The sequence below is a fragment of the Vombatus ursinus genome, unplaced genomic scaffold, assembly GCF_900497805.2.
Source record: "Vombatus ursinus unplaced genomic scaffold, bare-nosed wombat genome assembly UNPS02014830.1, whole genome shotgun sequence".
Lineage (NCBI taxonomy): Eukaryota > Metazoa > Chordata > Mammalia > Diprotodontia > Vombatidae > Vombatus > Vombatus ursinus.
Window position 1 is genome coordinate 30,868,935 of NW_020954608.1, and position 27,502 is coordinate 30,896,436.

A 27,502-nucleotide genomic window follows, 5' to 3' on the forward strand; every position below is an offset into this window, starting at 1 on the left:
GCTATCCACACCCAGAGAAAGAACTATGAAGTCTGAATGCAGATTGAAGCATACTATTTTCTCTTTTTTGTTTTTTCTTTCTTGTGTTTTTTCCCTTTTGTTCTGATTCTTCTTTGACAACTTGACTAATGTGGAAATATGTTTAATATGATTATACATGTATAGCCTATATCAGATTGCATGCCATTTTGGGGAGGTTGGAGGGGAGGGAGAGGGAAAAATTTAGAATTTAAAATCTCATAAAAGTGAATGTTGAAAACTATAATAAGTTAATTTAAAAAAAAATGTGCTTTTGTGGCAGGTACATTATTATTCAAGTGGAATTAAAAAGAGGCCTGGTTAATCAATTCCAAAAGTGTTATTCCCAAATATTTTCCCTAAAACAGTACCACAACTGAGAATTGAGAAATATTTTTCTACTTTTATTTGGATTTTTATTTCAGGCTTCAGGTCCGGTGGCCTATACTAATTTATAGGCTAAGCTACTAATAACCCTACAAAGTTTGTTGAAAATGGTCACTCCCATATCTGTGTACAGAAGCAAAAGTGGTACAAATCTACTCTGTAAAGAGCAAGTACAAGATTTGAATTTCAAGTTCTTTAAATTTTTTTCCTATTATAAAGTGCTATTTTATATTACATTGCAATACTTATATATTTGATTTTGAAGTAATTACCATGAAAACAATATTCTGGTAAATAAAAAAAAAACAAACATATTAGTATTTCTACCAGATTGCATTTACAGTGAGTATTCCAAACACTTGGATACTAACATCTCACTGTATGTATGGTACTGTGTGCTTTTTCTTGGTATCAAAGACTTGTGAAGGGAAAGATTCTAATATATTTTCTACTGCACATGATACTTGCTTTGGTTTTTAGATAGATGCTTTTTGTGATATTAAAAAAAGTCTTTTTGCCTGTACTTTGTATGGTTTTTAGCATAAAAAAGTGTTGTATTTTGTCATAGGCTTTTTCTGCATCTATTGAGATGAACATGTGGATTTGGATGTTTTTGTTTTTAATATGACTATGTTGATTCCTAGTGATGAACTTTTCCTTGCATCCTTGGTATCGATTCTACTTGGTCATAATGAATAATTTGCTAGATGAATTGCTGTAGTATGTTTGACAGGATGTTAAAAAAATTTTTTTGAGGCAATGTTCATTAATGATATTGGCCTATAGTTTCCTTTCCATGTTTTATGTTCCCTTGTATTTTTGGTTTCATAAAAAGATTCTGAGGGGCAGCTAGGTGGCGCAGTGGATAGAACACCAGCCCTGAAGACCAGGAGGACCTCAGACCAAACACTTGACACTACTTGCCTAAAAAGAAAAATAAATAAAAAAAGATTATGGTAGAGTGCTTTTTTTCTTAGTTTTTGAGAATAATTTGTGATATATGGATGCTACCTGTTCTCTAAAAGCCTGACAAAAATCGGGACCAGGAGTTTTTTTCCTTTGGTAGCTCCTTTACAATTCAGATCTTTTTTGAGATTTGAGATAACCTAGGTTTTTTAAGATCTCTAACTGGTCTTTTTATAGTTTGGGGAATTTATATTTTTGAAAGCATTACTATTTCTTTTGTGTTCTCAGTTTTGTTAACGTATTACTGTGCTTAATATGTTCTGATTACTCTTTGATTTTTCTGATTTTACTGTAGTTTTTCCTTGTTCCTTTAATATTTTTATTTGATTTTCTGCTCTTGTCTTTTTTTTTTTTTTTTGAGTTAGGCAATGGGGTTAAGTGACTTGCCCAGGGTCACACAGCTAGTAAGTGTTATGTGTCTTTGGTGGTATTTGAACTGGGGTCCTCCTGACTCCAGGGCCAGTGCTCTATCCACTGCGCCACTTAGCTGCCCTGTGCTCTTGTCCTTTTAATCAAATTTGCTAAGAGTTTGTAAGTTTTATTGGTCTTTTCAGTGAAACAGTTTTATCATTTCTACAATTTTTGTTTGTAATTTATATATTTCTTCTAATTTTTAATATCTCCTTTTTTGTGCTCATTTTAGTTTGTTTATTGGCTTTCTAATTTAAAAAAAATGCATATTCAATTCATTAACCCTCTCTTCTATTTTGTTAATGTATGTTTATAAGGATATGATTTTTCCTGATGACTGCTTTTGCTGAATCCCAGAAATTTTGTCATGTTGTTTCATTGTCATTCAAACAATATTTTCTTTTCTAGTTATTAAAAGTTTCTATAATTTGTTTTTTGACCCCTTCATTATTTAAGATATCATTAAGTCTCCTTTTGTTTGTCATACTTGAATCAAACACTATTTTTACTCTGTTATCTGTAAAGAATGTATTTACAATGTCTGCCTTTATACATTTGTTTGCAATGTCTCTGTGCCCTTGTAATTGATCATTTTTTGTAAAAGTTCCATGTAGTGCTGAGAAATATTTATATTCTTTTGCTGTCCCATTTAGAAGATATCATAAGTTTTAACTCTGGTTTCTCCAGGCATTTATTCAGTTCCCTATTTTCCATGTTGTTTATCTTTCTGTTAGACTTATCCAAAACTGAAAAATGGATATGGAAGTCTTCTGTCATTATTGTGTTCCTGTCTGTGTCTTCATATAACTGAGATGTTTCCTTTATGAATGTGGGTACTAAGACATTTTGGGGCATATATGTTTATTAATAGTTTGTTGTATGTGTATCCTTGTTTATCCCTTTTTTGTTTTGTTAGATAGTATGGTGGCAACTCCTGTTTTTTTTTAGATTTACTTGATTCATAGCAAATGTTTTTCTATTTTCTTTTATGTATGACTTTCTTAAATGTGTTTCTTGTAAGCAGCAAATTAGAGGGTTTTGTTTTCTTATCCAGTCTTTCACTCTTTTTGATTTTATTGGATTATTTAATCTACTTGGAGTTATGAGTTAGATTTATATTTTTTTCCATTTGACTCTAATATTGATTTTTTAAAAGTTAATATTTTTTTTCATCGTTTCTTCTGTAAACACAGTTTGGTATTCTTTCATTTACTTTACCTTAATCTTTTTAAAGATGGCCCTGTTCCATTTGGCTTTCTTCTCCTCTGGCCTCATCCCCTACTCTCATTTGTTACTCCTTTTCTTTTGGAATTTAGCTTATTAGTTCCTTTTTTCTCTACTGCTTTTATCTGGTTGTTTAAATTCTTTCCCCTTTTTTCCCCCTTTCATTCAAGTTGATTCACCCTTCCTGCCCTTCGACTAGTCCTGTTCGTTAAGTTTTTAAATTTCGTTTTTTGTGCCTCCTTGCAGAAAGGAATTCTCTTACTCTCTTCATCCACTCTCTCTTTCTTTCTACTTTAGACCCTCATCTGATTTATGACCCCTATAATTATCTAGTGTATGTTTTCTCTGTATTCCTAATATAGTAAAAAATTCCCAAGGTAACCCATTCTAGGCTCTTCTACTTTCTGCCACTGCCTTATAGAAATTGCCCTGCATGTTCCCCTCTTTCATTGTGCCTTACTCTTAAAACTTTGCCAATTACTGAAGTTTTCAGAGAGGATATTGCTCCAAGTTATGGCCCTTACCCACTATGTCCCTGATTATGTAGCCCACCACTGAAATGCACTCTTCACTGGTTACTTCTCCCCTCCCCCATTTGCCTCAGAATTTCCCCCATTCCCTCCTACTTTCCCCAGTGACAGTTTACTCCAGGAGTTCAAATTCTGTCCCTTCCTAGAGTTGGATGAGTAGACTTTTTAAGCACTCAAACCCCCTGGCTATACTCATAAAGCCTAAATCTCCCTTAATAGGTCATCTTTCTTCAGCTATAAGAGCATTCAATCAGTTGAACTCCCTCCCACCACCAAGCAAAGCATTCTTCCTTTCCCCCTTTTTTTCAAACCTTCCTCATTTCTCTTCACCCACTCCTCTGTAAATGTTCTTCTCTTTATGGGATCACATCTTCCCTTCATTGCTAGACCTAGATTTGACCTTGGCACATCACATATTCTTTTCTATCTCCCTGCTCCCCTAACCTACCTTTTATATACACTCATGTTATAGTGTAGTCCTATGTAAAGACATTGATTCATCTGTAGGCAGTGTTACTAGGTTCTGTCAATGTTCTGTCCATAATGCCCCAGGTATGCCTCTTCCCTTTCTCTTCCCTATCTCCACAGGACTTCCACCTTCACCACAGTCTCCTTGTGTCTATTTAGAAAGCAGTTTCTAACTGGTCTCTCTGCTGGCACTCTATTGCTGTTGATGACCTTACTACTGCATATATTTACTCCTGCATTTTTTTGTTTGAGAAGCAAATACTATCTTCAGCAATAAACTCCCTTTTATTATTGAACATCCATCTTTTTTCATTTATAGTTAAGCTTACATTTGCAGGCTAGGTCACCCTGTGCTACATTCTGAGCTCCATTGCTCTTCAGATGCCATTCTGCTCCCTCCTGTGTTTTCTGGTAGGAAAAGAATAGCCTTGTATTATTCAAGTTTCCTTTCCTTTGTATTTTAAAATCTTTCTTCTGATCTTCCCACCAGCAGAACTTGTTTCTTAATTGAGTTGTTAAATTTAACCAATGTGTGTCTTGGTGTTTTCAACCTTGAATTTTTTTTTTCTAGAGGTGACTTGTGAATTCTTTCAGTTGGAATTTCATTTTCTTTGTTTAGAAGTTCAGGGTTGTTCTCTTCTGTAAATTCCTGCGATATGGTGTTAAAGTTTTTTATCCTTTCGTGTTCTTTTGGGAGACCCTTGATCCTTAGTTTGTTTTTATACATCCTGTATTTGAGGTCATATTTTGCTTGCATGGTGAACATGTTTTTTTTGTTTGTTTTTCTTCTTATCGATTGTCCTTTACTTCTTGATATTTGTGCTAACAACCTATGTTTCTCCTGTCTGTTTCTTTGGCAAATCTTACTTTCACATATTCCATTTTGTATTTTGCCCATTATTTTTGTTTTATAGGCCACAAATTCCACTCTCATTTCTGTTTTGAACCACTCAGAAAGTGTTTCCGTTTCATATTCTCACATTCCACAGTCCTTTGTCTTATCAGATGTTGCATCATTTTGTTTTGTTTTGCAGAATTTATTCATAGATTCCTAAACTTGTTTATTCGATATAGAGGCCATATTTCCTTCTGTTGTTAATGTTTTCTCTGTTGATTTATCTCATTATGTTCAAGTCTTTGAGTTTTCTTCTTCCTGTGATCTTTGGTAATTTTAGTCATTTCCCCCCCTCCCCTCCATTTTCCTCTATTTACTTTTAGACTCTGTCCCCTCTGGTGGTGGTTTCCTTCGGGGCTGTATTTCAAAGCATCTTAGGCTCCTGCTATGCTGGGCAAGTTACAGTTCACCAGCCTAGTCTGTTCTCCAGATGACTTTTGGGGCATCAGAACTATCCTCAGCTGGATTTTTTTCCCTCTCAGACTTAGTAGAGTTCCCCTTCCTTCCCTCCTTAACAGTGTCCTATCCTGATGTCCTATCCCACTACCTTTGTTTCTCATTTGTCTTGCCTGGAACCAGCAGTTCAGAGACCTGGCATGCTAGTGCTATGGAGTTGTGCTAGTTCTACGGGATTGTCCACCCTGGCAATGGCAAGTATGCCATGCTGGCACTACAAGGTGGTCCTCCAACACCAGAACTGCTGTACCTGTGGTACTGATGGTTCAGAGCTTTGCAGCACTGATTGTCAGGGTGGTACCCCCCAAAAGGTTTTGTTCTCCTGCCATGCTGGCTTGCTGGCATTATCAAAGCAGACTTACTCAGCCTTGAGCCATGGTCCCCATAACACTGGAAAGAAGGAGTAGGGACTGGGGTATAGGTTTGGGTTTTGTTGCCAGTCCTGACCTGTATGTCAGGTCCTTGGGTCTGATAGTTTTTTTGTTTTGTGTTTGTTTTTTCTAATTAAACTGTTTATTAAGTAGCTGTTTGGATGAGGCACTGTACTAGTCATTTAAGATATAAAGATGAAAAATGATACTTCCTACCTTCCAGGAATTTATAGTCTAATGTGGGGCACATGACAGGGACAAGCAAGTACAATACAAGGTAGAATTTGGTGAAGGCAAAATAAATCTAAAACATTAGAAACTGAGGATAATTTTTTATAGGAGAAATAAATAACTGATGTTCATATAATGCTTTTAGGTTTGCAAAGCCATTTCATTTTCACAAAAACCCTGTGGTAGATACTGCTGAAGAGGGGTAGGGGTTTTAGGGTGCTCCTAGATGCACAGAGGCACCCCAATATCATAGGAGGTTTTGGGGTGCTGGGAAAAAGCCCCAGATCACGGTGTGGATCTGCCTGAAAGAATTCAACCCAGATCTTCTTCCAGCCAGAGAAAAAGTTTATTAAAGATAAAGCATATAGGCCAGACTCCCAAGGAACCCAAACATCAGTGATCTAAATGGGGGCTAAGGTGGTCAGGTGACGCTTGTAAGGATGAGTGGACTGAGGCAGTCTCAGTCTCTAGGCTTGAGAACAGCTCAGCATCTGAATCGGGTCTGAATGGAGGAGGCCAGCTGAATCCCAAGCCAGACGAAGCTGGTAAAGATGGGTGGGCGTGAGAGTCTCAGCCTCTAAGGGCATGAGAATTTCCCAGCATCAGAATGGGGCAAAGGTGAATCTTAAGTACAGAAAGACTGTGGGAGGGGTCTAGGAGTGGCCAAGTGGTTTGGAGTGACGGGAGAAGTAGTCTAAGGAGATCTGGATAGGAGTGGCTAGTAAGCTGGGGTGAACAGAACTCCTGGGTCCTGGACCTCCTGCACCTAGTTAGGATTAAGGGTGGGAAATGGCCAAAGGCCACAGGAAGGTGAAACAATGGGAAAGGCCAGTTGAAGTGGGGAGGTGATTGAGAAAAAGGGTCCAGGTGAGCCTGAAGGTCTGAGAGATTTGAACAGACAATGAGAATAGATAATGAAGGGAACTAGAAGGGGGAAAGTTTGCTTTCAAATGGAGCTAAAGAGAGACACACAGGAGCCAGGTTCTTTTTAGGGTCTGGGAGGAAAGATGCATATCAAAAAGGACAACAAATGGGAGCCAAATTCCTTTTAGCTAAAAGGAGCGAAGGGAAAAGGGGCAAAGGTAAACTCCTTCACTGCCATTTAGTAAATAATGAAATGAAAGGCTCAGTGAGGTTTCACACTCCACTCTTCCTTATTTCAAGTCCAGCAACAATTTCTACCATGCCACATTGCCCTTTACCAAGGATAAGACTTCATGGAAGAAATGGCCCTCTGAACTAAGAATTGATGAGAGTAATTTCAATGGGTAGACATTAAGGAAGGTGTTTCAGATATGAGGTAAAGCCTACAAAAGTCATTACAGTGCAGAATAAAATTGGATAATTGCTTATCCAGGTCAAGTGGAACATAGAATCAGTGCATGAAGGGAAGGTCAAAGATGAATTGTTTATCATTTATCCTAGAGACAACTGAGAGCCATCATAGTTTTTAGGCAGGTAAATAGCAAGATAAGACCTGGATATTAGCCAGATTATTTGGCAGTTTTTGCAAAGTGTGGTTTAGAGACTACAATACAAGAGCCATGATATACATTTTATTTTTGTGAACCATTACTCTTTCCCTCTATTCCCATCCAAAAAGATCCTATGCTGGGGTTTTTTGTTTTGTTTTTGTTTTTTTTGTTTGTTTCCACTTTGAATCCTATTGAGCAAGTTAGAGGGAACACTTTTGCTTTTTCCCCTGGGTTCAGCAACACACATGGCAGCCCACAAAGGCATAGAAGTCACCCTTCTTCTCAAGTAGATCTGTCTTACTTGCTGAGACAGGAGTCAGAGGTTGGCATATCTCCAGGGATGTTCTCAGGGAGTAAGCAAGCCAGTTACTACACTAGCCAGTAAATGATATATCTGTCTGCAGTCTCACTGGATCTTACGATCTTCACTACCTGTTCTTACTTTATTCCAAAATAATGTAGTATTGGGTCTCCTGCCTGGATTCTGGGCAGCTGGTTTTCTCAAAGCTTAAATTGCCCCAACAGCTCAGTGACCTCTTCTTTTATCATGACCACATGCTCTGAATGTTGTACAGCCTTGAGTGTGGGAGGTGGGTGAGGGATTCTGAGTGTATTCAAGGTCAATGAGTGTCAGTTCATGAGGATTTTTGGTTTATTTCTTTTGGATTCTAGGTGTCTTTGAGCATGAAGGCAGATGTAATTGCTTTAAGTTTGGCACATAATTTGTATTGGAGAAGTCTGATAAGTTGTGGACATCAGAGAAAATGTCAAGTCCTTCATCCTATTGTTCATGTGATCCAGAAGTCTCTATGTATTTTATATCACTTTCATTTCTGAATATATTTCTAGTTCTCTATCGTAAACTACCTTGTTTTTTTTTTTTAAAAAAAAGATTTATAAGGAAAGAAAAGAAGCATTTCAGTAAACCCAGCCAATGTATCATCCACTGTGTCTGATAGTACATGTAGTATTCCAAACCCCTGGTCCCCCGCCTCTGCAAAGGAGTGAAAGCAGTACATTTTCCAAACTCTTTGTTTCTGTAAAATTTAATTTGTTTTTTTTTTTTTGCTTACATTGTTGTAATTTTTTGTTTTTGTTTTCCTTTTTGTTTAGGTAATCCTAATTTAAGTAATACTATTTCTCTGAATTAATCATATTTGTTTCTTATGGTACAGTATTATTCCATTATATTGATGTACCAAATTTTATTTAGACATTCCGCAATCTATGGGCAGCGTCTACCTTTATCTAGTTCTTTAGTACCAAAAGGTCTTGCTATAAATTTTTGGTGTATACAGGATCTCTCTATTTTTAAACTCCCTTGGGGTATGTGCCTAGCATAAAAAAGTTTGGGTTAAAGGGAATGGATATTTCAGTTACTAGTTTAGCACAACTTCATATAATTTGCTGTGATTAAGTAGAAATATTTATTAAATGCTTTCTCATTGTCTTAGGTATAGTGCTGGGCACTGGGGATACAGAGACAGAAATTAATCTGTTCCTGTCCTCAAGGAGCTGACCTATGTTCTATTAAATAGCTATTTACATAGCACTTTAAGGATTGTATGGCATTTGAGACTAATTATCAATCTAAGGAAATTGGTACTAAAAAGCAAGAGGTGGAGAACCTGAGGCCTGGAGGCTTGATCTAAAGGTATCCTTGTTCTTATTTTAGAAGTGAAAAAAATAGTAGCTGGGAGAAGATCTTGGTTCTTCCCCAAGGTTAACTGGTTGGTAAATATAAGGATGGAATTTAGAAACTGAGTCTTCTTGATTGTAAGAGGAGCATGCTTTCCACTTATGCCATGTTGCCTTTCATTCTGTTTAGTTCATTCTCTTCATAAAAAGTTATGACATTGTATTTATTATCCCTTATCCTGTTTCTTGGATGGGCAGACCCCAATTCCTTTAAAAATACACATTTTTCATTGGTCAGTTTTGTTGATCTTTCAATTCTCTGTAGTTTCTACATAGTTAACACATGGAGCTTAATAAGTGTTTGTTGATTTATTTATCCAGTAGAAGCAAAATTGGAAACATACTTTATAATGGATGTAATTCCCAGGTCTCATTTATTATATGCCCATTGTTAAGTCACTGTTTGTTCTTGGTTTTTATGCTGGCTTTATCTTTTTTATTCATGTTATACTTTTGGTAAATTTTTATGTACCTTCATGTATTTTTCTTCTATTACCTGTATCAAATAGTCTTTTAAAATCTTATATCAGTATTGTGTGTGTGTGTGTGTGTGTGTGTGTGTGTGTGTGTCTGTCTGTGTATATACACACACACCCAGCCTTGAACTCTATCTTGGATTTTATTCTATTTTGTTTGAAATATCACTGTTGCAAAACCTGTGTGTCACAATTTGGGAAGGAAGTCAATAAATTAAAAAGCATATAAAAGAAGGCAACTAGGATGGTGAAGGACTTTTGAGTCCATGACACAAAGATTGTTTGAAGGAGCTGGGATGCACCTGAAAAAAATTTGAGAGGTATTTGATAGTTGTCTTTTGTAGAGTGATCCTGTGGAAGAGAGATTTGCTTTGTTCTGGTTAACCACTAAGGACTGAATGAGGAGCAGTGGGTAAAAATTTAAAAGAGGAAAATTTAGGTTTGGTGGGTAGAAAAAATTTCCTAATAAATAAAAGTGAATAAAAGTGAAATGGGCTATCACTGGAGGTTATCATTTATTGAAGGTCTTCATGCAGGGGCCAGATTTATAGAGTGAGGGTTCTTTTTCCAGGATGGTTTGAACTGGACAGCTGCTGAGTACTTTACCAACTCTAAAATTCTAAGATTTTATGATTGTCTTAATTTGTAAAGGTTATTTTGGATTTTGTTCTCATCTTCCCGAATTAAATTCAAAAGCAATGTTGAATTCTATTTTATTTTTAAAATGCTTGATTTATATATATTTACACACATATTTTACATGTACATACTTTTATTTTTGTGTATATGTTTATGTATACACACATTTGTGGGAGGGGTGGGTCCATGTATGTGTGTATACGTTTATATGCATAACACAATGAAACTGGACCTATAATAAGTATTTTGGAAACAAAAAATATTACAGTATTCCCATTGAACAGATTCTAACCATAAGTTGTTTTATACTATTTAGCATTTGTTTTGACTCACACTTCTGATGTTCTCTTTTGCCGTTTAGATTATATTATTTTCTTTGTTATTTTAAAATTATGTCTCTAATTCTTCAAGGGAATATTTGTTTTCTTTGTAATAACTACAACATTTCAACTCTACAGATTCGGAGCAGGATGCAGAGCTTAAACTTGCCCAAGAACGGGCTGAAATAGTTGCCAAATATGACCGAGTAAGTATCTGTATTTACTTTTCTGTGTGAGTTCAATTTTATCAAAAGGTTAAAAATAGAAATACATTGGCCTAGAGAGTTTAAATTACAAGAACTGTTTATTTATTTCAAGTAAACAATGAGATTATTAAGCAAAACATTGAGATTACGTTTTTCTTTATTGTTTCTATAGTTCATATATAATGGGGGTTTTTTGCTTTTAAATCTTCATTGGTATAATGCTCTGTGGTTAAAGAAGCTTTCTTCACCAATACAGATTGGCACTTGCTCTGAAGCTTGGGCTGAGAGAGCTGCCTGGTGACACTGAGAGCTAAAATGAATTTACTTGGGGTAATATAATAGGACCACAGTAAAAACTTGAATCCAGGTCTTCTTGTCTTGGCTCTGGACCAGTTTTCTATCTTCTATGCTTTGGCTGCCTTTCATACATTGTATTGTATCCATTTTTTGTTTTGGGTATTTAAAAAAAACTTTTAAGTGAAAAATTTTGCTTTTTAAAAAATCATATTTTTTTTAACCAATGTGTGATTGATTATATATATAATAATGTGTGCATATTCTGTACAGTTGTGTATAAAACATATAATTGTTGTTATATAATTATACATATATAATGGATAATTATGTAGACAATAATGTATAATTCACTAATGTATATTTCTCGCTAATATTTAATTATCTTGCTAATAATCATTACATATATGCACTAAAATTCATGGTTGTTCATCTTTATTCGCTTTTGCATTTCTGTTTGTTATTTATTCTGTTCGATCCAAACCTGTGTTTGCATTGCTGTGGAAGATGTTGAGGAATTTTACTCGTTTCAGTCACTCAATCAGCAAGCATTTCTTAAAGCCAGGTACTAGGTCAGTTACTGCTGAAGATACAGATAGAAAGAATGAATCCATTCCTACTTACAAGCAGCTTACACCCTCATGATATAGCTGTGCTCCTCATCTTGGAGAGTTATCTGGGGTACTGAGACATTAAGTAACTTTATAATATTGGAGAGGAGAACAGTGGTGGTAGATATCATGGTTGCACTTGAGTAGTAAAAGCTCTCACAAAAATGGTACTGGGAATTATAGTGGTAAAGAAAATAAGGTTTGAGCATCAAATATTAAAATATACTAGTTGACTAAGAGTAGGCTGCTTATAAGGTAGAGTATGCTTGAATCGCTTAAATTTTCTCCTGGGGAAAGAGTTCAACATCTCCTCCTTCAAAAAAAGAATTCTTTTATTTGTGACATTGTGCTATAATGGAAAAAGCACTGGATTTGAAATCAGAGGATCTGTGAAGTCAGAGCCTTTCTGTACAGGGCTCATTTTCTTCATCTGCTAAAATGAGGGTGTTAGAATAGATGATTGTTAGAGCTGCTTCTAGCTTTAAGTTCCATCTACCTCTGTATCCCCTTGAGCAAATCCTTGTATTTGCATTGCCCTCCCTATTATGAAGATCTTTTATCTATATCACTAACAACCATTCCATGTTTCTATTCCAACATTTATTTGTCATGTAATTTTCACCTGTAATGCTTTTGAAACAGGTTTTACTTTACTTTCAATCGTTTTAGTGTTATTAGAAATGATAGGTAAACAAATGTTTTGAAGAAATCTCAAAGTCCAACATTAGCAGCCAGTTCACATTTTAAAACTGTATTTTGTCACTTCTTATTTAATGTTTACAGTTAGTAGTATAACATACTTCTTATACTCACCTCCTTTACTAGCTGATTGCTGGCCTTAACCAGGGAATCAACAAGTTAGTATATATCAGGCACTAAGATAAATGACAAGTGCTAGGATACAAAGACAAGAGGGAACAGTCCCTGACTTCCAAGAGTATTACATTCTAACAGGAAAATAAGTATTTAGAAATTGTGAGATAATATAAAGTACTTAACAAATCTTAAAGCACTATATACATTCCACCAGTCAGTAAGCATCAGTAACTAAGAGCCTACTATGTGCCGGGCACTATGTTAAACACTAGGGCTACAAAGAAAGGTATAGTCCCAGCTTTCAAGGAGTATATAGTCTAATGAAAGAGATGGCATACAAACAGAAGGCATTAGGATTAAGGGAAATTGGGAAAAGCTTCCTGGAGAAAGTAGGATTTTTAATGTGTATTTGAAGGAAGCCAGGAGGCAGAGAGGACAGCCAGAGAACATGACTAGAACTAAAAGATTAGAGGTCTTGTTTGTGGAACTGCAAGGAGGGCATTATTACTGGATGGAAAGGTTCATGGCAAGGAATAAGATGTAAGAAGACTGCCAGTAGGAGGGGAGTATGTTATAAAGGGCTTTGAATACCAAACAGAGGATTTCATATTTGGAGGTGATAGAGAGCCACTGGTATTTGTGCTTTAGGAAGATCACTTTGACTGCTGAGTAGAGGATGAACTGAAATTGGGAGAGAACAACTCGAAGGCTATTTCAATACTCTGTGCATGGTGACGAGGGCTTGCATCATGGTGGTGGCAGGGTCTGAGAAGGGAAGGAGGCACATACGAGAAATGGTATGAGGGTAAAATTGACAGGCCTTGGTAACAAACGGTATATAGGAGATGAGAGAGAGTTGAGAAGTTGAGGATGACACCTAGGTTGTGAGCCCGAGTGCCTAGGAGGAGGATGGTACCCTCAATAGCAACAGGGAACCTAAGAAGAGGAAAGCTAATATTCGTTTGAGATGTCTAGTAGGCAGTTGGAGATGAGAGACTGGAAGTCTGCAGAAAGATTAAGGCTGGATAAGTAAACAAGGATCATCAGCATAGAGATGATCATTGACTCCATGGGAGCTGATGAAATTCTCAAGTGAAATAAAATAAAGGGAGAATTGAAGAGTTCCCAAGACAGTGCCCTGTGAGATACTCAGGGTACAGTGAGCATGACTGGAATCAAGATCCTACAAAGGAGTCAGAGAAGGCAGTGGTCAGATAGCTAGAAAGGAACCAGGATAGAGCACTGTCATGGAGACCTAGAGAAAAGAGAGTATCAGGGAAAAGATGGTGGTCAGGAAGGGTGAGGTTTGAAAAAAGGCCATTAGATTTAACAATTAAATAACTTTGGAGAGAATGATGAGGTTGGAAGCCACACTTTAGAGGGTTAAGGGAGTGAGAGGAAAGAAAGTGAAGGCACCTATTGTAGATTGCCTTTTCCATGACTTTAGCCACAAATGGGAGGAGAAATATAGGTTGATAGTTATTGAAGATGAATGGATCAAATGAAGGTTTTTTGAGAATGGAGAAGACATAGACATGTTTGTAGAGATAGCCAGTAGACTGGGAGAAATTCAAGATGAGCAAGGTAATGGAGATGATTAAGGGAACAATCTTCTAGACAATACTAGATGGAATCAGATCACTTGTGCATATAGAGGTATTTGCCTTAGCGAGAAGGGCCACTTCATCATGAGAAACAAGGATGAAGAGATGGTCCCAGAAGGCATCTAGGAGGTGTGAATTGAGGAGGAGGGAAAAGTAGAAGCTCTCTGCTACTGCTGTTAACAATATTTACTAATAAAAGTGGTTTTTTGGTTAAGTGATAAACAGATTACAAGTTCTTGTTGCTCTTATCCTACATCTTTATTCTAATCTTTTGAGGGAAAAAGACATTCTCCTATTTTTATATATCACTTAGATATGTTTTTTTTCTTGTGTGTGACACTCTCTCATGTATAGTGAAAGTGCTACTATCTCTAAAGCCCTTTGTATTCTTCTCTGTGTTTAACTTAGGTTTTTCTTACTGCAATTTAAAGACAGCTGATTATTATATACTAAGTGTTCTAATCTTTAAGCACTAAGTTAACTATAAACATTCTGATTCTTATTATAGACTAAATATTCTACCTCTCCTTGTTTAACTTATTTTCTTACAGACTCTTCATAGGTCCCAAGCATATCGTTCAAATTGCTTATCAAAGCCTGTTATTCCTGACTTGTTTATTTTTTAAATCTTAGAATAAATGATAGGTAATGATATTTATAGGACAGCTAAGTGGCACAGTGGATAAAGTGCCAGGCCTGGAGTTACGAAGACTCATCATTATGAGCTCAAATCTGGCCTCAGACACTAGCTGTGTGACTTCTGTGCAAGTCACTTAACCCTGTTTGCCTCAGTTTCTTCATCTGTAAAATGAGCTGGAGAAGGAAATGGCAGACTCCATTATCTTTGCCAAGAAAATCCCAAAAAAGGAGTCACAGAGTTTGACATAACTGAAATGACAGAACATCATCAATGTTATTTATAAGAAGAATCCATGATAACTCTGGACTTTCCAAATATTCTACATATTTTGAGACTACAAAAGAACAAATTCAGACTATGACAGATTAAGAATAAATTTTTTTCAAAGTTAAGAATAGTTCCATTAAAATTGGACATGAGGCATTAGATTAGTAATATACCTAGTTATTGTTATGTCTCCTCCCTTACAGTAGTAATGCCTCATGGTGATGGGGAGTTAATTTAGGAGTGGAGTGCAAATTTTAACAGGCCCTGCAAAGTGGGATAGAATTTAAGAACAGGAACAGAAACTGTATCTATGTGTTGTTTGAGGGCCAGCCTAACTAGCTATGCAATGCTTGACCCCCTCACCTCTGCCTCTTAGCTTTCCTGACTTAGTTCCAAGTCTACCTTCTGCAGGAAGCCTTTCCCAGTCCTTCCAGCTGCTAGTGTCTTCCCTACACAGATTACCTTTCCTCTACTCTGTATGTACCTTCTATGTACCTAGTGATTGTAATGTCTCCTCCATTAGAATGTGAGTTCTTTGATACTTATTATATTCTAGACACTGGGCTAATTTCTTTATATCCCCAGTAATTAGCCCAGTACCTCGAATGCAGTAAGTATTTGATAGATGCTTGTTCAATCAGTGACTAGAAAAACTCATCACCAAAGGTTGAATGCAGCTGATGAAGACTGTCCTCTGAGGCACAAGGGATTGTTATGTTGGTACTTCCATATACCAAAGAACAACAACAACTCAAACTTGAAATTTAGGTTAAAATTTTTAATTTTAGAAGTTAATTTGGGTGGCTACTTTTTGCCACAAACTTCCAAAGTTGCCTGACATAGCAAAGTCTTTGTAAAAACAACTCTAAAGGTTCTGTTTTGTTAGCCCTCTCAATGATGTTCTAGATTTTCTTGTTTCTCAGTGTACTTCTCAGTAAGAGATGGATTGGCAAAATCGTTTGCTGATCTTTGGTATCTTGGTTCAAGAGCCATGGAAATAGAGATTTTTTTTTTAAGTTTGGAAAATCAATTTTATAAAACAGAAGTTCTTGATGAATAAAATAGATTATGTTTCTTTTCTCCAGCTGTTACTGTTGTCATTGGAAGTAGTCCCTCACGTAAAATAACAAAGCACATACATTTATGGTTTCCTGAATGAGTAATACCGTGTAATGAAAAGACAACTGGAAAGACCTAGGCGAGAGCTGTAGCTGATAGTTATTAGCTGCATCACTGTGGCACATCATTTGACTCTCTGAGCCTTTTCATCTGTAAAATAAATATCCTTTTTACATAATATTTGGTACTATATACCTCACAGGGCTATTGTAAGGAAAGCATTTTATAAAATTTAAACACTATGGAAAATATATGCTATTAAAATATAGTTTATCATTACATAAACATTTACTTTTTTACCTTTTCTTACCTCAGGGTCGTGAAGGTGCAGAAATTGAACCTTGGGAAGATGCTGATTACCTTGTTTATAAAGTCACTGACAGATTTGGCTTTTTACAGTGAGTTACACAGATTTAACATAGCTATTTAGTAAGAATATTTTTATGCAATTATTGCAAGTATTGATTTGGATTATTTCTAAGATAACTTGTGACAATAATAATGTGCCACATAACTTCTAAATGGTATGTCATTGTACTTTTCAGTTATAAAGTTCCCAGGGATTTTAGCCTTTCTGAATGAACTGCTATCAGGAGTAACAATTTTTATATGCCTTTTATTTTATTCAGAAAAAAATTAAATACGACTGATGAGTATTACTAATATTTCAAAATGAAATAAATTTAGGAACATTCTAGTTTTAAAATTGTTATGAAAATTCATGTTACACATTGTAAAAATAATTAGCACTCAGCAGTTTTGCTGTTAGGTTAATGAAAAAATGAATGAACCTTGTAAAGAACTGCTTTAAACTACATGGACATTGAAGAAAAGCTAGCTAATGATTTATTATACTTATGGGGGTTCTGGTACAAAGAACCCTAGAGTGTTGGGGTCTTTTTGAGGGAAAGAAAGAAGAGACTTTTTTTTTTAATTATTCCTACTCATCTTCATTTGGCTTTAGTGGCTTTGAGATTTGATAGAAATTTTAATATTTTTCTTTCTTTTTTTATTTTAGTTTTAATTTTTTTGTTGGTGTTTGGTTTTTTGCTTTATTTCTAATAAATGTTTTGGACATTGGAGCAATATGTGCTTTTAAAATTGGATATCTTAAAAGATAGTTTTCCTGTGTTATTCTTATAGTGTAAGAAAGAAACCTATTAACACTGAAGTATGTGTTTCAGAATATCTTACTAATGCTAGAGATCATTGCTTTGCCTTAGGCACACTTCAGACAGTAAAGTTCAAAACTCTTACTGGAATGAGACAGTTGCACCAGCTTTCATGCTCTCCAACTGTATTCTTTAAATACATTGAATTTTCATTAGCTTCCATCAGTTGGCAGCAAAAATAAAAATAGAGAAGCAAAGAAATGGATTTCAATCTATGAATGTTAGATATTTCATTACATTTCTTTAAATGAAGCTGTTGATTTTTGCTTTAATTGCTAACTTCAAGTAAAAAAACTTTCTCTGGATGTGACCTCATAGATAGGATTATAGGTCGTATTTTTCCCCAATGACACTGTGGGGTACTTAGAGATGTAGAACTTATTCACTTAGGAATTTAGATGTTGCTTCTGGCCATTTCTTGGCTAAAGGACTATAAATAGTCTCCTTGCTGTGTTGGTTTATTGTTCTTCCAGATTGATAGAGTACTATCTGTTACAGTTTTTGATTGGAGGGGAAAGGATATATCAAGTACAGATATCAATAAAATAACAAACCTTCCCTAGTTCTTTCATTTAAAAGTGATCTCGCCTTAAACCTTGAATAGCTTTCCCTACATCTGTACATTTTCTATTAACTAATCTTGTTCTGTTTGTATTATATTTGTTTGTATATATGTGTTTGTGTATTTATGTAATATAAATATATGTGTGTATATATATGATATCTCTAGCTTCTATCTATTTATCTGTCATATTCCCTTACTAAATTGTAAATTTTTTGATGTTAGAGACTGAACTTTGTATCTTCTTTGGTGTTTACAGCAGTGTTCCACAGGTAAAGGTATTTAATAAATGCTTATTGAACTGAATTGTTCAAGGTAATGTAATATTGCTTATTCAGCAAAACAGAGGAGACATTATTTGCCTGTTATAATGTTGTTTACTTCAGGTCTTGTTGAGCCTTTGTTTCATAGATATATTTCAAACTCAAATTATCCTATAGTATAGGCCAACATATGACAGTACACTGCTAGTTTAGTTATTCAACAAACTACAAAATGAATACTGAAGAGCTGAAACCAGACTGGCCTGTTGGTAAAACAGAAGTGCCTTTGTATAGTGCTGAGGAATGAAGAGGTTTGTTTTAGATTAATGCACTGCCGAAGGAGTTATACTTAGGAAATGGAAAGATGTCATGTTTAAGTATCTAGAATGCTTGTTCATAGAATACAGTTACTCTGTATTCATTCTGCTGAACAAAAGATGCTTAGTCTTTATTGAACTATAGATAGTGCTTTCAGCTGAACAGGTCATGAGTTAAAAGATGGGAGAAGGAAAAGAGGAGAAAATAAAGAAATTATTTTAAAAAAGAAATTATTTTCCTTAAAAGGGAAAATTTGTCATACTAAATTTAAGTTTAAAATTTCCAGCAAACAAAATTTTAGCAATTTAGTAATATATATTTATGTAATTGTGATAGCCAACTTGAATAGATCACCTACAGTTTGCAATAAACCTTTGGCAAATCTGTGAAAAGCTAAGTTAAAAACTTTATGATTGTAAGTCTTCAGAACCTTTTCTTTTGAAACTATTAGTTTAGATTTCACATAACATTGTTGACATGTTAAAACTTGTTAATTTTAAGATTCTTAATTGAAAAAATGATCTTGTTACCTAGAGTAAAAGAAATACATCACCTAAGTTAATCAGAAACTAAAATAAACAACATATTTCTTGCTTACTACTCAATCCAGGAGATTCAAATCATTAACCAAGATTTGAAGTTTTCTTTTCAACTCATATAATATTTATCTTCTCTTGGTAAATTTAATGTAACCATTTATTGCTTGACCTAAAGCAGAGGTTCTTAACTTTTTGTGTATCATGGACTCCTTTGGTATTCTGGCCAAACCTATGGATACCCTTCTCAGAATAATGTTTTTAACTACATAAAATAAAATATGCAAGATGACAAAGGAAACCAATTCTATAGAAATAGAGTTATCAAAATACTTTTAAAAATTACTTTATGACCTAGGAAGAAGGGGTAGTCACTTTAAGTGATCCTGATTTTTCTTTTTCACACCTTCATCCTCAACCTTGCTTCTCAGCTTCTCTGCCCTCGCCAAAGAAAAATAAACATGAATAAAACATTTAAGTAGAACCATTTTTTAAAAAGTTTATGGGCCCCAGGTGATGAAATGATGAAAAAGGATAATGTATAGTGGTTGTAGTTATGGAATAAAATCATCATCTCTACTAAATCAGGCAATCAACAAGCATTTATTCTATACCTTTTTTGTGCCAGGTATATAGAGAAGTATGGACATATATTCCTGGTTATGATAACAATAGCTGTGAATCTGTTGTGTATCTGTAGGTGTGTAATTGTAAGAAATATAATGGTATTCTTGAACATAAAATTGTATCTCATTAATACTTTCCCTCCCACAGTGAGGAGGAGCTTCCAAACCACAATGCAGCAGTAGAAAGGGTAAGTTATACTCTCTATTTATTTATAACTTTTATTCATACACCTTTTATTAGGAAACCTTTCCTTATAATGCATAAAGTTATCAAATCCATCACACAGAATTTAAAGGCATCTTTGCTATTGGAAGTTTCAAAGATCATAGCATTTAGTCTTGATTATATCACCTATGAATTAAATTTGAAATGAACAGTCCTTAAAAGATGTTAAGAGTTGGGATGGGAACTTGGAAACAAAATATGATTGTTATTGTCAGAAAAAAAATTATATTCTAATCTTAACAGAAGACAGGAGAATTAGGAGAAAGCAGCAGGTTTAATTTGAGACCTAAAGCATAACCTGAACGTTTAGCTAAAGTTGGTCTTGTTCTTACATATATAGATCCATATACACATGTAGATATTTAGATATATGTTTAAATAATATATATGTAGGTACATATGCATCATATACATGATCTGTTCATTAATTCAACAAACCCTTATTAGACTCTAATGAGAAGAACACTGTGTTAGGCATTGCAAGAGAAGGGCAAAATTTAGATAAGAACTGGTCCTTATTCTAATTCACTCATTAATTCAACAAATACTAAGTATTGACTATGCTGTAGGAACTATACTGAATTATGAGGTTACAGAAACAAAAATATAGAACTTATAGACTAGTGGGTGGGGGTAAAAGCACAAAAACAAGGGGCAACTAGGTGGCAAGGTGGATAGAGGTTTGGCCTTGGAGTCAGGAAGACCTGAGTTCAAATCCGGTCCCAGACACTTGACACTTATTAGCTGTGTGACCCTGGGCAAGTCACTTAACCCCATTACCTAAACAAAAATTACCAAAGTACATTAAGGACATTCAAAACAAAGTGATATAGGAGACCTAAGGAGAAAGGTCATTAGCAACTGGGATAAATCAAAGAAGGCAAAAATTGGGAATTCGCCAGTTTAAGAGCAGCTTTGAAGGATCTATAGCAATTCAGAGGTGAAGAGACAGACTTAAATACACAGCTCTACATTATTTGCAGTTAGTTTAGCAGAACATTGTTTCTGTGATTTCTTGGTTATTTTTATCAACCCTTATAGTTATTATCTGTTGGTTCTTCAGCAATATGTAAATGGATTATGTCCTTGGGCTTTGGATATCTACCTTACATTAGATACTTTAGAGGGAAGATGTGGATATAGTATCATTTATTACTTTAGTTTTTCTTCCTCTAAGATAGACCATGAGGTTATAGTAATTGCTGTGGGATATCCCCATTGCCAGTTAAGCGTATAAGATTTATTTGTGGTAAATGAGCAAAACCCTTGAGTCTGCTCTACCATGGTCCTGTAACTTCTTGTTTTATCTCCTAGAAGAGTAGTTTGGGACGAAGCAACATTAAAATTCTATGTTCATGAAGCACTTTCTTGTTGGAAGGATTTCAAGATGCTCTGTGTTTTCACAGCTAACTGCCTTTGATTCCTAGATACTTTAAATCAAATAACAATTGGTTCCCCAGACTAGATACTGACTTGGTATATTTCATGGAACAATGGATGTGCCCTGAGTTCCAGGCTTAACAGTGCCACTCACTAGCTATGTGTGACTTTGGTCTTTTTGAGGACTTTTTTTTCTCATTCATAAAATGAGCAGCTTGGAGAAAAAGATCTCAAGCCCATTCTAGCTTATCACACATTGAATAAATATATATTAAGTACCTACTCTTTGTAAAACATTATTCAAAATGATCGGAGAGTTACATAGCTCTCACATGTTTTACATTTTGTAAATTATTTTAATAAGATTCCCATTAAACATTTAATATGAATTGCTTGAGTTTTCCTGTGTTCTGTTTATTTTTGAGCCTTATCAAATGGAATATATTTTACTGTTTTTTTTTAATTACTGACATTTTACTCCTACAGTCAATCACTTAACATTTTACTCCTTTAAAATTACTGACATTTTACTCCTATAGTAATACAGATAACTGAATTGACACGAATTTTTAAAAGAGAGTGATACAGGGAAGGAGGAAGAATTATTCTTTATAATGATAAACAAAACATAAGTAGTACAATGACTTGTAGTATTATTGCTACATTTTCTCCCATGGATTGTACCAAGCCTATTTTTCATACTGTGAAGGGATATCAAAATATGTCTCTATGAATTCTGTCAAAAGGTGACCCTTGCACAGTTCCTGAAAAGTTAGTATACAGATTTGAGATCATCTTCTCAACTTAAAATAGATGTCCCTTATTGAATATGGTGAGACTGTCATTTATATGGACAGTCTTATATACCCTGAACAACTAGAAGTAATTTTGTGATCAGAAGTAGTAATATAAATGCATTATTAAAAGAACTTAGATTATATTGCCATATGACTTGGGTAAGATACGAAGCACAGAAAGGCTTCCCTATGTGTTTTCTTCTCTCTTATTTGTACCACAGTCATGTCTCATTTTCTGCTTTTTCTTTGTTCTAGTTACTGTCTACCATCTATTCTCTCCCTTTGAGAGAGAATTTCCCTTTGCTGCTGAAATGAGCTCTTGTTCATTTAGTTTTTGATGGACAGCTCTTATGGTGAATGTTTTTAAACTGATTTTTTCTGTTGACTCTGGTGCTCTGAGTAGTGGAAAGTATTTAATTAGGGGTAAGAGCAGAACCTTTACTAATTGACAGATGGGAACTTAATAAGAGTGTGGTGATAGAAGAGTGGGCTGTTAAATTCAGTTTTGTTGCTGAGCATCAGTGCCTCTCATTAGTTTTATATGAAGTTCTACATGTATTTTTTTTTTTTAGTGAGGCAGTTGGGGTTAAGTGACTTGCCCAAGGTCACACAGCTAGTACGTGTCAAGTGTTTTGGTCTGAGGTCAGATTTGAACTCAGGTCCTCCTGACTTCAGGGCCGGTGCTCTATCCACTGTGCAACTTAGCTGCCCTGAAGTTCTACATTTAATAGTTAGGTAAAATGAACTTCTCTCCAAGCAGCTAATATGGGGAAAGGGACTGAGTCCTGGAGACTGGGGCCAAACAGGATATAAAATGAAAAGAATCTGGTCTTTTCACTTTCTTGACTTTCTACTGGTTGACATGGGTTGTTAACGCATTTGGAGGAGTATCACTTTAACTTGGTTCTAAGGCAGTGTCTCTTTTTTAGAAAGGAAAAAAAAACATTCAAAATGGTTACTATAGTTAGCAGTTAAACAAACTTTGCATAACTTACTCATGGAAATATCAAATAATTGAAAATTGCTGATCAGTTTTGAAAAATAGACCATAGATGTTGTGTGTCTGTATCTCTGTGTACACAAATACACATGTGTAAAGGAACTCCTCAAATTTATATGCAAGTCAAACTTTCTTCAATAACAGCTATCCAGAGCATTGCTATGATGGAATGAATGAATGAACACCCATTCATTAAGCACTTAGTGTATTCTAAGCAATGTGCCAAGTGTTGGTGATGCAAGTAAAAAATAAAGAGAGTCTCTGCCTTCCAGGAACTTACTTAGTAATGAGGAAGACTCCCTTTAGGGGAGTGGAGGCCCGGGAGGGCCTTCCTTTTGTGAGGAAAAAGCTGGTAAATAGTTCTATAATAGATTGGCCAGAACTGGGATGTAGTTGATTTAATCAAGGTTCCAGTATTGGGAGATAAGAGGGGAAGACCATACCAGAGCCTACAAGCTAAGGCTGTCTAAAGGAGTAAGAAGTGAAGTGATGCATAGCTAAGGCTGGCTTAAATAGCGGACTAGATAAGACATTCACAAGACACTCAGGACAGTAGGCCCCCAGGGCTGGTGTTTCAAGGATGAGAAGGTTAAAATCTTCAGGGTATTGTCTCCTGAGCCCAGAAGTAAGCACAAAAGCTCTCTGATCAGACAGTGTAGCCCTCACAAAATCAGTGTAGCCCTCACAAAACCGATATACTGAAGAGTCACACATGAGAAAGAATAAAGTAAGTGGAAAAAATATTCTTTGATCTGCATTCAGAGTTCATCAGTTCTTCATCCGGATGTGGATAGCATTTTCCTTTGTGAGTCTTTTGGTACATGTTTTGGATCATTGTGTTGCTGAGAAGAGCTGAGTCACTCATAGCTGATCATCACACAATGTTGCTAATACTGTGTATGGTGTTTTCCTGGTTCTGCTCATTTCACTTTGCATTAGTTCGTACATGTCTTTTCAGGTTTTTTCTGAAGTCTGCCTGTTCATCATTTCTTATTGCACAATGGCATCCCATTACATTCATATACCACAGCTTGTTCAGCCATTCCCCAATTGATGGGCATCCCCGTAATTTCCAATGTTTTGCCAAGTAATTTTACTTTAAATACACAATTTTAATCTACTTGATTAGTTATTTTCCTAACCCACTGAAGACTGAAAACAACAAGTTAAAAGAATAGGTTTAAGTTTATATATTAAAAAAGAGGATCAGTCATACAGTGAAGTAGTGACAGAGCCACTGGGCCCATTGCATAAGAATAAATGTGTTGAACCTGAAGCAGTGGAGTGGAGTTGGATTATTTCTGTGGATTTTTTGAACCCCCATGATTTTAAGCGGTGCTTCATTTAGGGAACTCTACTATCTGATAAATTTGACACATATCTCTAACTATGATAAAGTCTATGGAGGTTGTAGTGTGTGTGTGTGTGTGTGTATGTGTATTATTAACTTTCGAAAATGTGTTTGAGGTAGAACAACATGTTGGAATGGAGGAGGTAGTGTATTTAGAGTTACAAAATCTGGGTTTGTATCCTGGCCTAGTTCTTTAGGAAAAGTGTGAGTCACAAAGATTCTCTGAACCTCAATTTCCTCCTTCATATGAGGGCATATATTTACTATGATGAGGCCAGAGCATTAAAGTTGAAACATGCAACCTCCTGCCAGAATGATGAACTTATAATGGCAGAATGAAACATAGGTTTTTGGACATGACCAGTATAGGAATTTATCTTGTTCAACTATGCATATTTGTTATGGGGTTTCTCTTTTCCTTTTATTCTTTTTAGTTGTTAAGTTGGAGGTTGGAAAATGAGAGAGAATAAATATTTGTAAAATAAATTAATAAATTAAAATGAAGGCATTAAACTGGATGACCCAAGTATAATGGCTTAGAGCACCAAATGTAAATAACACTGGATTAGGATTCCAAGGGTCTATATTCCAATTCTCATGTTATTCAATTCAGTAAATATATATTGGGTGCCTACCTACTATGTGCCAGGTACTGTGCTAAGTGAGGTGGATACAAATAAGAAAAAGACAATTCCTGCCCTCAAGGAATTTATAATCTAATGGGGAAGACCCAGCTGGAAAGGAAGGCAGATAATGACCCCAGGGTATATATATCTTGTTCTGTGGAGTTCAGACCAAGCAGAGCTGTAGGTGGAAAGTGATGTGAACTGCCAAGTCCAAGTTCTGCCTTCCATAAAGGAAAACTTTGGATGAAGTTTAGTGCTCCACCCTATAGCCCTCCCATCACAGGAGAAAAGGGTGTGAAGAAGTTGGAAGGTGCTGAGTATTTAAGGTTGAGTTAAACATCTTGATAAGATTTCTCATGATCACCTTATCCTAGGAGAAGATATCTTAATTTCTGGAGTTCAGCCCAGTAAGAACTATAGATTTAAAATAGAGTAGCATAAATTTCAGACCCTTCACTACTTCCTACTTTACAGTTATTTACCAACTTCCTTGCTACCTAGACTAGAGACCATATCTCCATACCACCACTCTCCATTTCTAGGACCCCGATCAAGTCAACTGTACCATTGATCTTGGAAGGAGTATTATCAGTTTCTTCCCTTATGGCATCTCTCACCATCCCTTTAATCTTCTCAACCAAAATGTTCTTCCTTGACCAGCACTCCTTTATAGATGTTGTCCCCTCCTATTAGAAGGTAAACTCCTTGAGGGCAGGGACTTTTTTGTTTTTGTATTTGTACAAAATACAAAATTCTTAGTATTTAGTATTTGTGCAAAGTACAAAATTCTTAGTACTTAGCGTGGTGTTAGGTACATAGTAAGCACATGATTTTTTTTTTTTATTCATTCATTCATCCTAGTTATTCTCCTCTGAAAACTCTAGTTCATCAGTGCTCTTCTTAAAATATGTGACCCAGAATTGAATATCATGTCTCTGTTTATGTAGCTCTAGATTGCATTAATTTGTTTGGCTTGTCAGAAGTAAATCCAGTATTTCAATATTTTTGTCTACAAAGTAAATATATATATAATAACTTTTGCCTTTTAAGTCCAGGGGCATGGATTCTAATCCCAATTTGGCTATACTTAAGCTATTTAATATTCATAAATCCAAATATCTCAATCTCTGGGCTTCAGTTTTCTCATCTGAGAATATTTTGATGATTGTTATTGAATTAGAAAAGATGATCTCTAAGGACTCTTCTAGTTCTAAGGAAGGAAAAATAAAGAACTTAGAAATGCCTGTGAGAGAAATTCTTGAGTCAAATTAAACTTGCAGCCTACTACAATCCTTGGAGCTGTTTAGGGAAAAACTACTGTCTTGCCATGTCTCCCTGTTATCCTTATTATTTCTTTGAACTCTTTGAAATGTGCTCATCCCAGATTTAGGATATATGTCAGGCTTTTCTTTTGTAAATTTTAAAATTGAGTAGTTACAGAGAGTTCTCACTTACCCTAAAGTTGCATTATGCAAATTTGACTTTACATAAAGAATTCTGGAAGAAATCCACATTCCAAAAAAAACACAACCCTATGTTAACTTTACTGTACAATATTTAATTCACATTATGTAAAACTCACTTTACATAGAGATCTGCAGAAAGGTCTACTTAATGAAGTGAGAACTGTCTGTACTAATCCTATCAAGGTACTATACTCATCATTCTTAGCAGCCAGTTTCTCCTTATTGGTGATAATCAAATCCAGAAAAGAATTTTTCTTACTGGGTTCATCAACTTTTTTGAAGGATGACATTAACATTAGTTCAAGTCAAGAAATTACTTTTTTCATCAGGGAGAGATCTAGCATATGTCTGTATGATTAGTGTCCTCCATCATTATTTCTGTGCCTCTCTGCCAAGCTTGTTATCTTCTTACTGATCTCCTTCCTCAGCTGTTTCTTATTTTTGTATAGGTGGCCTGTTGTATACTCTGGTGAAACTTTGTTTCACTTTCTTCCTCCGTTTTCCTTCACTATAATCCTTTGCATCATATCATGGTATGGAGAAGGGAGAGACTGGGAGGAAAGATACCAGTTATGCTAGACTATTATATTGGTCAGTTGAGAGATAATGACAGTTTGACATAGGCAAAGGATATAGGTGACATAGTTAGAGGATATGAGAGAGATTGTGCAGTTATAATCAACAAGACCTGGTAGTGGATTGGATGGGTAAGAGGCTACAACTCAGAAATGGTTCTGAGGTCATAGGCCTAGGTGACTGGAGAGATAGTGGTACCCTCAACAAAAATAGGCAATTTAGTAGAAGAGGGAAAGGTTGGTGGGGGAGAGAAATTCAGTTTTTGACATTTTCTGAAGGCAGAGATTATGTTTTTGTCTCTCTAGTATCCCCAGAATTTGCCACAGGGTCTGGTATATATATATAAAATAAGTACTTAATATATGCTTGTTAACTGATAGACCAGTTCATAGCAACACCCGCACTATATCTCCACAACATATTCAAAATGAACTATCCCTATCTTTTGTCATCATTGCCAATTTACTGGATTTGAGGTGAA

The 27,502-nt window shown here is 35.4% G+C and overlaps 1 protein-coding gene across 3 annotated transcripts in view; it reads left to right on the top strand.

Annotated features, from left to right (window-relative positions):
- Positions 1-27,502, top strand: part of USP6NL (USP6 N-terminal like) — a 199,725-nt gene that overhangs the window by 101,733 nt on the left and 70,490 nt on the right. For all 3 annotated transcript variants that reach the window (XM_027838800.1, XM_027838799.1, XM_027838801.1), the window contains exons 3-5: positions 10,704-10,771; positions 16,438-16,520; positions 19,748-19,787. In XM_027838800.1, coding sequence (XP_027694601.1) covers positions 10,704-10,771; positions 16,438-16,520; positions 19,748-19,787 — 191 coding nt within the window. The remainder of the gene's footprint in view (positions 1-10,703; positions 10,772-16,437; positions 16,521-19,747; positions 19,788-27,502) is intronic.